Below are 13,828 nucleotides of genomic sequence, written 5' to 3' on the forward strand. Positions count from 1 at the left end.
AAGGTTCTAGAAGAAATTAAGGCATGATTGAGTGACTTCACAGTTCTCTCAAAAGTGATTTGTATTGAGTACAATTCTTGATGCGTTCTTGAGAATTTAATCCATTACCTACAATGGATGCCTCAAGGCATTCAGATTCTCTGTGGGAGCTTCTATTGAGAAGGCCTGGTTAGGATTGGAAGTCAAAGCAATACATTTTAGAGACTTCAATCAGCAGAAAGCCAGAGAGAATTTTATGAAAATTTTATTTAGGAGATAAAGTTTTAGGGAGGTATAAAAGTTAAATGTAGTCGATGTTTATTTTTATTGCAGGTTAATTTTCAGCAATTCACTTGGGTCTTAACTAATCCAATTAAAAATTCCATGAGACAATTCAATTATATGATGTGTAAAAATGTTAGAATTTAAGATTTTGTTATTTCACTAAATTAAAAAATTATGATGTAGCAAGAAAATTATCTTTACTATGCCATTAATAATCTTAATATGTATTTTATTTCCAGGGAGCCTTTTATTATTTTATCAGGAGGTTTGTCATATGATACTGTAGGAAGAAGACCTTGCTTAACAGTGATGCATGGGAAAAGCACTGCTGTGCTAGAAATGGACTATTCAATTGTTGATTTTCTAACGCTGTGTGAAACACCATACCCAAATGGTAAGCTTTGCAACTTTAAAGCTCATTCTCTATAGAGAGCTGATATTAAAAAAAAAAAAGACCTAGGTTGTTTAGATAAAACTACTCATCCTATTGTGCTAACTCTTCTGGAGAAGAGCTGCTGCATTCGTAATCTACAAACTTTATTTCAGAAGTGGTTTAATAAATTTAATCTGTTTTGAAGAATAAAAAAACGCTATTCATATTAAGAAATATTTTAAAATTCTGTTAAGATAGTAATGTATTAGTAAGGATTCTCCATAGAAGCAGACACTCATAGGAGAGAAAGTGATTGATTGATTGATTGATTGATTGATTGATTGATTTTAAGAAATTGGCTCACACTGTTGTGGGGGCTGGCCAGTCTGAAACCTGTAGAGCAGGCTAGCAGGCTGGAAATTCAGGAAGGCATTCATGTTGCAGTCTTGAGTCTGAAATCTATAGATTGAAATTTCAGACATGGTTTCTATGTTGCAATCTTGAGGCACAATTGCGTTTTTTTCAGGAAACCTCAGTTTGTGCTTTTAAGACGTTAAACTGACTGAATGAGGCCCATTCGTTCAGAGGGTAATGGGCTTGACTCAGAATCTACTGATTTAAATGCTAATCACATCTAAATATATGTATATATATGTATATTTTTTTTTCACAGCAATGTCTAGACTGGTATTTGACCAAACAGCTGGGGTCACCATATTATAGACAAATTGACACATACAATTAACCATCAGAGCTAGTGTATATAATTCAAGAAGAATTTAAATCTGGACCTTTTTTTACTTCAGTTGAAATTCATTGAGATGTAAAGATGTAATGTATTTTACAGTTGTTGACAGGCACATATGAAACATCCAAGAAAGATAGTATTATAGTAGAACTCTTTTGGGTTCCTGTGAGATTAAATGGTAACTGTTCTTGTGTGTATTCAGATTTAAATTTTAGTTTTGTTGTCCATGTGCAGCTTTGAAATTTGCAATGCCATAGAAATTTCTGTCTTACTCATTTTTACAAAAGTAAAATAATTTTGAAATGGTCAGTAAATAGATTATCTCATAAAACTTACTAGCCTTGAATAACGTGCATGAAGTGTCATAGGATCAGAATGTTAAATACTCAAGAGAATGAAACTAAATAAAATCAAACAAGAAACATTTATCTAATTTGCTGTCCACTTGCATTTTTGAAACTATAATTCATGCATTGTCCAATTCCAGATTTTCAAGAACCATATGCTGTGGTTGTTCTTCTAGAAAAGGATTTAGTACTTATAGACCTTGCACAAAATGGGTAAGAAATAAAATTTGGTGAGTGATTCTATCAGTATGTGGTTGAAAAAAGACGCCTTTTATCATAGCATTAGCTATTTCATTTCTTTGAAAACTCTACATTTATATCCATAACCTTGACCTCTTTTGAGAGCTCCCGACTCACATATCTACTTACTCAAATTTCTCTATTATGTTGAATCTCATAAAATTTTCATTTTTAGGTAAAAATTTGTTGTAGTTCTGAAATTTCACATGATTCAACCTGACACTTAGATATCCTGGGGCCACACAAAATCAGCACGTCAAAAATTAATCCCATCAGTATTTACCTCCAAAATAAGCTATTTTAGTCTTTCTACCTCTGCTCACTCTCAGTTGCAATGTTTATACATGCTTTTGCCAGATTCGTTTTACACACAGCTCCAATCTTGTACTATCCTCTTCAAACCATGGTTCAGTATTGTTTTTTGATTTAAAAACATCTGCTACTCCAAACAGTAGGAATTCAGGGTTTCTTTCCAACCTGATCTCTGTCTTCTCACTAGTGTCTATTCCTTAGGAAAACAGAACTATGTATTCAACAGACATCACATTTCTATGTCTTCTCCTATGTAATTCCCAATACCTGAAACACTCTAGTTGTTTCACTGCCATAAAAATCTATATAACTTTCAAAGTCAACCTTCTTATCTTTTTCAGGCTTTTCCTATCCTCTGTTTACCAGATGTATTATATCTGATCTGTAACTTCACACCATAGCTTCTTTGTAACTTTTCATGGTATTTGCCATATTCTGCTTTTCGGATCATAGATGATAATGTTTACTTACAAATTATTTGAATAGAAGCACATTGTATTATTTATCTTTGGAGAAAGAATCATTAAGTATGGTTTTTAATTGAGTTTACTCATTCAGTATTTCAGTGTTTCTCAATCAAGGGTGATTTTTGCATTCCCCGCCCCCAGCCCCACCCTTCTCCCACCCAGAGAATATATGGCGATCTCTGTGGAAACCTTTTCAGTGTGTTTGAGGGTGTTGCTACTGGCATCTAGTGGGTAGAAGACAGAGATGCTGCAAAACATCCACAGTGCATAGGACAGTTCCCCACAGTAAAACATTATCTCGTCCAAAATGTGAATAGTACTGAGGTTGGGCGACCCTGAAGTAGGTGAACAGTATCATTTACCTGATGTTTAGGCAATTCTAAATTTACTTTAGTACCTGCTACTTTTACTAGTCAATTGTGAGGAGTCTTTTCAAAATAACAAGATAATTTGAAAATATTATTTCTTTCCTAGAATAACTTATTCTTAATATGATTTTCTTTTATTTTTTTCCCTTAGGCAAGTTTTTCAAATAATTGAGACTTTTTACATGTGGTCTGTACTGAGATACATTTAAGTCAAAGAAAATACTATGCAAGTAACCTGTGACTAGGCATTTTATTTAGCAAAAGTATCAGTTAAATGTATGGTAATAATAGAATCACTGAGCTAAGGAAATAATGTGTGTTATAAAGAGAAGAAAGTTGCTTGCTGTTTTGTCATTTTATGAATGCATGTTGTTTGTGTTTGGTCCTGGAGGTGGGAGTGGTGATAGTTGGGTTCATTTTGCAGTCTATAAGGGACTATTTGGAAATTTCTCTCTTCTGTTTTAAAAAATTGTCAGTAGCAGACTGATCTAATTTTTGCAAATTAGCCACTTTGCACTTTTTAAATTTTTTAGCCAGTTTCTGGTTTTCCAGACTATTCTCATTCTAAGGACTTTAAAATGAGAAAAGAAATATTTTATATTTAGATAGGATTCTACTTTAATTTCATGATTTTTTAAAAGCATTTTTTGCTTTATTTAATAAAATAACTTCATATCTAGAAAACATTTAAGGTAGAATTTTATTATGGATTATTACCAAAACAAGAAAATATTCTGAATTAAATATTGGACTAGGTATCATGTTTATGGAGAGAAAAAGAATTGAACATTTGTTAGCTCTGCTGACATAAGGATGAGGTATGTGTTATTCCACCATTTGCTAGCAGGCATGCTTTTGACACATTATTCTCTGTAAGCCTTTGTTCTTCAGTAAAATGCCTATGTCATAAGTTTGGTAGAAGAAGTAAATGAGATGTATATATTTAAAGCACTTAGTGTAGTGTATGGCATATGGCATGTAGTTGCAACTAGAGCCTTTCTGTTTACTATTCTAATTGAGCAATTTTCATTATAAAAGACTTCCATTTTTTAATATATTTACAAAAATTAAATCAATTTAATCTCTATGATAGAATGTATGTTTTTTAAAGTTTTTATTTTTGTATTAATCATATGGTATAACTCATTAAATTAATAAATACTTTTGTTTTTCTGTTGTTAAAGATATCCTATATTTGAAAATCCCTACCCTTTGAGTATACATGAGTCCCCTGTTACATGTTGCGAATATTTTGCTGATTGTCCTGTGGACCTTATTCCTGCACTTTATTCTGTTGGAGCTAGACAGAAACGTCAAGGTTACAGCAAAAAGGTATTGAACATGAGCTTCAGTATTTAATGTTGTATTTCTTATTTATTCTATATTTATCACCTTGGAGTATTTGATAACATTACACCTTTTCTATAGAAAATAGGTTAAAAATTATTTTTGCAAGCAAAATATGTTTTTCACTGGATTATTTATACACACACACACACACACACACACACACACACACACACACACGGAGGTATGTAGTATGCTTGCAAGTTGCTTTATACAGTGATCTTTTTTTATAGGAATGGCCCATCAACGGAGGTAATTGGGGCTTGGGTGCTCAAAGTTACCCAGAAATAATTATTACAGGGTAAGTAAAAGTCTGTCTTCACCAAGTAAATCTATAATAGCTAAATATAATTGATTGAGACTACATGAATGTTAACTTATTGGGCAGGTAGAGCTTTCCTTTATGTCGTAATATAATAAGAAATGTTATTCTTAAGAACCTGCCAGTTTACCCTGATTTTTTTTTACCTTTTTACTCATTTTGGTGACTTTTTAATAGCAGTACCCATTTAAAGAAGGAAGAACTGTAATTTTATTCATCACACTCTTAACATTGCTTTTCTTAGGCATGCTGATGGGTCAGTTAAGTTCTGGGATGCTTCTGCAAGTAAGTATTTTTGATATTCATTATTTGTTATATGTTACACGATACTACTTTTATACATCCTGTTTTATAATAATTGCATAACCAATATTTAATTTGAAATGTAGAGGTTATAAATTTAATGCTTGATTTATTAAATACATGAGTTTAGAATTTTTAATATAGTCTTAATATTAGTAAATCAAGAATAATTGGCAACACAAGTATTCAATTTTTTTTTTTTTTTTTTTTTTCAAAATTTCTTCAAACCTTCTCTTCCTAAGTCAGAGTTAGGGGAAGTGGGAATGTGTTCCAAATCAACAGAAATTTCTAGAATAATTTTAATGCCTGACTCTAAATTTGTATCACTAACGTTCATGTTGTCTTTGTGAAATAAATCTGGTGGTTACATAGTAGCAAAAAAAGAAATAATGCCTTTAATGATTAATGTTTGCAAAACACACATGGCAAGCATTCAGTTGGAATCCAGTTAACTCAGGATATGTTGTGTTTCCTCATGTAGGAATGTTTAATTATATTGGTACTGTATCTTTTCTAGAGAAGATATATAGAAAATCATTTTAGGAAGCAAACTGTGTTTTTTATTATTTTCATGTATTTACACATTATTTTTCCAAAATGTTTTTATTACTCATTTTTTTAAGGTTACCTAAAATCCATTGTGATAATAGATTTTTCTTCATGAATACAATGAGCACGCTCTTGTTTGGTCAATGAGAACAAAGAATATATTATCTAAATGTTTAATAGACTAATGTAAATTGAGAAATGAAAATATGATGTAGTTAAATATGGACCATTTTCTATACATAGTATGAGTGATTAAATGTTACCTTATGTTTGATCATTTTATATTAAAGTATCTGACATATATTATCTTTTTTCCAGTAACTCTACAAGTATTATATAAGCTAAAGACATCTAAAGTATTTGAAAAGTCAAGAAATAAAGATGACAGGCCAAACACAGACATTGTAGATGAAGATCCATATGCCATTCAGATCATCTCCTGGTGTCCAGAAAGTAGAATGCTGTGCATCGCTGGAGTTTCAGCTCATGTCATTATTTATAGATTCAGCAAGCAGGAAGTAATCACAGAAGTCATTCCGGTAATAACGTCTTAGTTATTTTCATGGTCAAGTTATTTTCATCCACATTTTTAAATTTGTGGATGATTTGGAAGACTTTTTGCAGTCAGTTTTGTGCAGAACTTTTGAAAACACCTTAGTATTTATATTATTATCTCTCTTTTGTAAAAAACAGCATTTTTTGCATATATTTTCACTGATTATTTAAATCCTTAAGTATAGGATATGTTTCCTTTGAGGAAAGCTAATATGAATATGAGTATACTCTAATTTGATATTAACACGAGTACCATACATTCTAAAATCATAATGCACGTTTGTGTGTGTACTCCCTTAGTCAAGAACATTTTCTTTCTTGCTAAATCCTTATTTTTTGAAATCTTGCTAAATTTTTACCTTTAAAAATCTTCTTGCCACTGAAGTTTATGTAAAGTGTGTGTGTATGTGTGTATAAATTGTGATAAAATGAGCAATAATTATTAGAAGTAAACTACCTTACTTTTACAACAGATGCTTGAAGTTCGATTATTATATGAGATAAATGATGTGGAAACTCCAGAGGGTGAGCAGCCACCACCTTTGCCAACACCCGTGGGAGGGTCCAACCCTCAGCCCATCCCTCCTCAGTCTCATCCATCTACCAGTAGCAGTTCATCTGATGGGCTTCGTGATAATGTACCTTGTTTAAAGTAAGTTATAAAAAACTACAGAGGAGTTTTGGATATTATCTTTTAATTTATATAAATTGTAAGCATTAGAGCTATGGTAACATTTTCTTTTGATATAGCAAAATGGCATAAGAATGGTTCTTCCTGTGTTTTGCTATGGTTAGTCCAACTCATTTTTCTATGACATCAAGAGGAATATGATTGCGTTTCATGATATTATCCTTAAAATATTAAGGTTTAATCTCCAGACATTCTCGTAAAGCAGCAAGGATCTAACCTGTATATATCGCTCAGTCTTCTAAATCCATCAGTGTTTTTAGTCTTGATTTATATGTAGCTTGGATTTATGTTCCGACTGCTTTCTGCAACTCTGAAAATTCTGTTTTTTTAAGTCTTTTAAGACTCAGTTGTTTTCTAATCATTTTCTTTTTCTGAATCTTCACTAGCACCACCGTATCTTTATTTAAAACCTTTTATTGTTGCATCCTAAATTTAAATATATCTTGCTTTTATACAGAGATAAATTGGATAAAGTTTTATTTTTTCTGTCCAATTTTTATTATTAAGTGGTTAAAATGTTTAAATGATAGAGGCAGAGAAATAAAACAATGAGTAAGGAGTTAAAATCATTGAAAAATTACATGAAGACTATATCATTAATAGTATATTTACAAAGAATTCAACTGGGTTAATGACGGAAAGGTGGTTCTGGTAGCACTCAGAGAGATTCAGTAGATTAGTAGAGGGCAAAAGCCAGAGTGTACTAGGTTCAAGGTAGAGAGGGTGGTAAGTAAGAGAAATAATTTGCATTTATTAAAAGGACCAGGCTTTGCACTATTTTACTTTAATCTGCTTGAGTCTCTTCTACTGGTAGATAAATAATTTCTGGGAAGAATGTCTGTGTAATGAATAATGCACTCACACCAAAGATAAAACGGATAGTTTTTTTTATATTACAATCATTTTAAAAATACAGAGTTTTAGAAAATTATATGTTTACAAAAATTGAAGGTCATGTAGTCTAAGCTAGTGGCTCTCATTTGCATATGATTTTGTTCCCTAGGGGACATTTGGAGATGTTTTTAGTAGACACAACATGAGGAAGGGAGATGCTATTGACACTTAGCGGGTAGAGGCCAGGGATGATGTTAAATATTCTACAATGGACAAGGCAGTGCACACAACAAAGAATTACCCAGCTCAAAACATCAGTAGTGCCAAGGATGAGAACCTCTGATCCAAACAGTATATACCCATTGAGGTTAAGCAGCTACATTTCTCAGAAAGGTATCAAGTTTTTCTTTCTCTCCTCTCCCTCTCTCATACCTGTACTAGAATATACACACTTATAACTGTAGTTCTAGCACATGTTTTAACTAGAATGAGACTTGGGAATACAGAATTCTACACTTTTCCCCTTTATTACTTCTTCAATACTACTTTATACTTAAAATTGTAAATGTTCCGTTAATGCCCTTGTTTCTGATTTCCATGTTTTTTTCCCAAGCCCTTTGTTACATTTGATTTTTATGACATACGTAGTACAATTTGTCTTTGGGGCATTTTTTTGTAACATATTTCTATATTTCTGAAACAGTGTTTTCAACTACTGAAGTGACATTTTAACAAAATAACAATTCCATATAAACATACATTATCTTCAACAGAATTAGAATAATTTATTTAATTTGTACTTCATAATTTCTGATGCCTCCAAGTGTTCTTAGGCTTGTGGCCAGAGATCCAGCAGTATAAAACATTAAATTCTTTTCCTACCTGAAGAAAAAACACCATCAATGCACTGCTTTCTCATGACAAGATAGGTCAGAGGAAATAGTACTGACAGGAGAAGCAGTACTGTTTGGACCAGAGTGACAAGACCTCTTACCTTGGCTTTCTAGGTTAAAGTTAAAGGCCGGCCTGATAGGTGAGTCTTTGTCCTCTGTTCTTAGAAAGGCCTTTTTTTTCCAGTTTTTTTACTGACTGAAAGAGCAAGGATAATAGTTAAGGCAGCAACCAGCAGCAGCTGTTAAAACCAGCAAACCAAAATGCAGAGTGCAACAGTACCCAAATCCATTTTAAAGGTAATACTGACTTCGTTCTGCAATTATGAGTTTTCTTTATTGTTCATGGACCTGAGATTATGGTATGGCCATCTTTCTTGTTTGGGAGGACTTTTCATACTTGTGATGGAATGTTATGGCACACTATTAATCTTTTGTAATTATTTAATGGAATGTCACTTAATATAAGAATTCCTTTTAAGCTGCTGGTTAGTCCCAGTAGACAGAAAGTCTCATTAGCCAATCCATTAATGATACATGTGAGGAGAGTCCTTTTTGTTGTTGGCATTAATTGTTATCTTTTGTGTATGGATACACTTTGCCAATCCTGGGATATACACACAATAACATCTTAACAGTTTTTTCTGAATCCTAAAATAACTAATGACTGTGATTTGATGATTTTTTTTCCTTTTGAATATCACTGTGGAACTCTAGGTATTTTTTATAGGCAATTTGTTTTAACTTACTGAATTTAATCAACTTAACGTGATTTTGTCACAGTTTTCTAGAGGGAGCTTCTTTTAAGTTGGTGTTTGTGTCTTCTTAACACCACCTCAGAACTTTGTGACCATCCTTAATTTCTGTCAAGATGTTCTAGACTTGCTTTGAATACTACTTGCCCTCACAGGGTAACAGACCAAAATATGATCTTTAGAAATGTTTGTAACATTATTTTTAATAAGCAGTGTATTGTTATAGTAGACCACCTGGTGACAAGAGCTAAAAAAAATGGGGGGGTTGTTTTTTAAAAACAGTCATTAAAACTCTTTTATTTTTCATTGAGTTTTTACATTATTATATAATGTAAATAAATAATTTTAAATCTCTTGCCCAAACCACTCTTCTCCTATAATTTGATTAGCCTGGAATTATTCCATTTAATATTATTTATCTGTTAACAAAAGTAAGTCCAAAATTGTAGTATTAAAATTACCACTGGTAGTAAAACACTAGATGAATAGTAAAATATAACATGACAGCTGTCCTTTAGACCTTTGAGCATATGACAAGTGGTGCATAAGGCAATTACATTGTTTTGAGTTACTTTAATAATTTTTCTTCTGTTTTGGTTTTTTGTAGACTAACCTCATGTATAATAAAACTTTATAACAACTAACCTCATGTATAATAAAACTTTATAAATTCATTTTATCTTGAGACTTAATGTTTTAAGGGACAGTTCTTTTTGGAAGTAGCATTTGGTGTCAGATAGAGGTAAACTGCCCTGTCAGTATGTTTTATAAAATGGATGGAACTTTGAAGCAGTTCAGACTTTAAAGACACACATAGGAGATTCAGCCAGAGTCCTGTCACCTGTAATTGCTTACTAGAATCTACGAAGGAGCCCAGTAATTATACTTCTCTTTACCTATCTGGATTTTTTTTTTTTTTTTTTTTTTTTTTTTTTTTTAAAGAGACAGGGTCTCGCTCTGTTGCCCATGCTGGAGTACAGTGGTGTGATCACAGCTCACTGCAGCCACGACCTCCTGGGCTCAATCAGTCCTCCCAACTCAGCCTCTCATGTAGCTGGGACTACAAGTGCACACCACCATGCCCAGCTAATTTTGTATTTTTTTATAGAGATGGGTTTTCGGCATGTTACCCAGGCTGGTCTCAAACTTGGAGGCAATCTGCCTGCCTCGGCCCCCAAAGTGCTGGGATTACAGATGTTAGCCACTGTGTCTGGCCCGCATCTGTATTCTTAACACATTAAGAAATAAAATAATTTCAGATGGTGACTAAAAATATCACCTTAATTATTGTTAAAGGTAAAGATGCCAACTAGCACAAGAGCCAGGTAGGTTTCCTGGTACTGACTGACCTGTATACAGAGATAGCCTTATCCTCCTGGTCGTGGCAGTATTAAGAACACTGCCTTTGCAGCAGCAGAAAAGAAAAGGCATCCCCTGGGCAGACTTGCTCCCAAATGAACACAGGTTGAGGGGAAAATGAGAGGGCTACATTGATTATTTCCATATTTACCAGCTACATAGGGACTCTACCATTCCTGGGATAGAGTTAGAAAGAGGGTAGAGAGAAGCCCAGGAGTTCCACTGACACTCAAGAAAATACAACAGATGTGGAGAAGCAGTCCTGCTAATTTGAGTGTGTGTGTGTGTGTGTGTGTGTGTGTGTGTGTACACATGCTTGATTTTTGTTTTTGGCAGCCGTGGGGGGTGGTTTGGCTGGTCACATAAATGCAAATTCTTACCAACTTTAATAGATAATGTTATATATTGTTATACATTTAAATTACAACATTACTTAAAATTTTAAGTATTGATTTTTAAAATTAGAAATATAAACAAATTGTAGTAAAAAATATCATAAAGTAATGGCTCTATTGATACAGTTATGGTTATTTTAATCCTTTTTCTGGATTTTAGAGAAAACCCAAGAACAAGAACGCATGGGAAGATTGTAAACATAGGGATTGCATGATAACTATTTCCTTTTCTTCAGCCATTATCTTAAAATTAATTTGTTAGTAATAATAATTCTCTAGTATTACCTTACTAAAGGACCAATTTTTGGAGGCAGAGTCATGAGAGAGATAACTAGTCTTTTAGTAGAATATTGTACAAGCTAGTGAAAGACATAAAGTACAAGTTTTGGACATTTTTGTCTAAAATCTATATATTCGTGATTTTTTAAAAAATCACAAACAACTTATACCTCATTTTTTTCTTTTAATAAGTCTTCAAATAAATGCAGGTATTTATTAACTTCACATTGTTTTAGTCCACAGTCCTAGAGGCCAGTTTCTTAAAGTAAGAAGTATAACAAAAATTGATGTTAAAATATAATTAATATTGAGGCTTTTTTCATATAAAATGCCTTTGTATACAATTGGTTTATTGGAAGAAACATTTTAAAAGCAGCTGTTTAAGACCAAGGAAGGGGATTAATTGAGACCAGGAGTTCAAGACCAGTCTGGATAACATAGTAAGATACCATCTCTACAATAAAGTTTTTTAAAAAATTAGCCAGGCGTGGCGACATCACCTGTAGGCTGAAGTGGGAGGATTGCCTGAGCCCAGGAGTTCAAGGTCACAGTGAGCTATGATCATAGCTGCACTCCAGCCAGGGTGACAGAGTGAGATTCTGTCTCTTAAAAAAAGAGGTAAAAAAGAAAAGGCAGCCGTTTGACTTGTTTCTTTTAGCAATGAAATTTTATGTTTTTGAATTATTTTTATTGTCCCTTTGCAAGGTACTTGCTCAAACATTTTGAAACTGTGAGGCTCTACGCATCACTTTAACATTTAAAATACATTTGTACAAATTATGGAATTCTTTATAAAACTTTTTCCTTAAAAAGTAAACAAATCAACTTGAATATATTAAAAACATTAAAATTATACCGTAACCATTTAGAATAAAGCATAACACCCTCTTCCCATTTCATATTTTTAAAATGTAACTTACCTGCTTTCATTTCTTGGCTTAGGTTTCTCATCCTTTACCATTTTGCATCATGTTTGGCTGCCTTTTTATTTTTACTTAAGAACGTTTTTTTGTTTCCTTATACTAACTAAAATAAGAATTCCATGAGTTCTGTGTGTCCTGGTCACTTAAATCTTAAATGTGCCCATATATGTACTTCTAAAATTATCCCTGGAATGCCTGGTTCTGCTCTTGAGAATTTGTCGTGCACATTTAATATGCCAGAGGGAGGGAGGACACTTCCTTGACCCTAACCTTCTATACCTAATTCATAGAAGTAGAAGATAGACCACTCAGACCCTTCAGTCTACTCCTGTGTCAAGGCTGACTCTGGGAAGAAATGAAATGCCTCAGTTGTTACTCTATTGCTTGAGATGGAGAGCTGTAGCTGATTAGTGGGTATTTCCCCAAGAATAATTGAGAAATTTTGCGTCAGCCAGTGTAGAGTTCTGAATGCATTGCCTTGCAAACCTTGACCAGCCAGAAGTGAAGTGTAGCTCAATTTGTATAAGCAGTGCCCTCAGTGATTCACATTTACCCTGAAGTCTGAACAACTTTTGCTGTTTCCTAGCATGTATGTCATCAAAACACGAGGTGCCATGGTCTTCCACATTAGAAATACCAACTAAATGATTCAGAAGGGTTCTTACCTCTGAGTTTGGTGGCAGGAAATTCAACATTGAGTAGTCTTCCTGCTGTTCTCTCACACACTGTCATTTCAAGGCAGAAGCCTTAAGAATTGCTGAAGTAACCAGGCTTTGCATATGTTTTGCTACAGCAATTACTAGGCAAAGAGTTGTGCAATCAAAAATGTTTTTAACTTAAAGTCATAGTAGAGTTTTTTACAATAAAAGCAGTCACATGCTAAAATTGTTCACATTTTTTAAAAAAATGTGTCTTTCAAGTACACTTGAAGTTTTCTGGTACAAGTATAGCAGGTGTTGTTTCAGAAGGTCTCACACTCTTTTAAACCCCTCTTTATCTCTTCCTTTCTAAAATCCTAATGACAAGTTTAGTTCAGCATGTATTTAACTATTCATGAGGTTTGGGAATAGGTAGTCATACCTGCTGATTAGTTTCACTTGTAGTTCTCTACCATCATCTCAAACTTAACTCCATAGTCTCCTAAAACTACCTCTTTATCCCTCCCTCCCTCCCTTCCTTCTGATTGTACATTCACTGTTTCTTCTTTTCTTCCTCTACCCTACCTCTACTCAACCTCCAATTCATTCAGTAAATATTGAGTACCTCTTTTGTGCCAGTGTTAAAAGTATTAATAGCTGCAAGGTTTCTGCCTTCCTGAAATGTAAAGCCTTGTCTGTTCTTACTCCATTAATGTGTTTCAATCTCCCTTTTTCTTGTTTCACATCAGAATCACAGGAACTTCCCAATTGGTATCCCTGTTCTACTTCGTCTTACATATGTTCACCAAATTAATCTTCCCCAAATATTTCTTATCAACCTTCATTGGCCTTTAATTCTTCTTTTTTTT

The 13,828-nt window shown here is 33.2% G+C and overlaps 1 protein-coding gene across 9 annotated transcripts in view; it reads left to right on the forward strand.

Moving 5' to 3' along the window:
- The window catches only part of STXBP5 (syntaxin binding protein 5), a 190,254-nt gene that overhangs the window by 108,967 nt on the left and 67,459 nt on the right, over positions 1–13,828 (forward strand). For all 9 annotated transcript variants that reach the window (XR_010134391.1, XR_010134392.1, XR_010134393.1 and 6 more), the window contains exons 10-16: positions 504–658; positions 1,873–1,945; positions 4,304–4,451; positions 4,700–4,767; positions 5,033–5,073; positions 5,959–6,179; positions 6,669–6,847. Coding sequence is in view for 6 of the 9 variants with exons in the window: in XM_055392020.2 (XP_055247995.1) it covers positions 504–658; positions 1,873–1,945; positions 4,304–4,451; positions 4,700–4,767; positions 5,033–5,073; positions 5,959–6,179; positions 6,669–6,847 (885 nt within the window). In the remaining 3 variants the exon portion in view is untranslated. The remainder of the gene's footprint in view (positions 1–503; positions 659–1,872; positions 1,946–4,303; positions 4,452–4,699; positions 4,768–5,032; positions 5,074–5,958; positions 6,180–6,668; positions 6,848–13,828) is intronic.

The sequence above is a fragment of the Gorilla gorilla genome, chromosome 5, assembly GCF_029281585.2.
Source record: "Gorilla gorilla gorilla isolate KB3781 chromosome 5, NHGRI_mGorGor1-v2.1_pri, whole genome shotgun sequence".
Taxonomy (NCBI): Eukaryota; Metazoa; Chordata; class Mammalia; order Primates; family Hominidae; genus Gorilla; species Gorilla gorilla.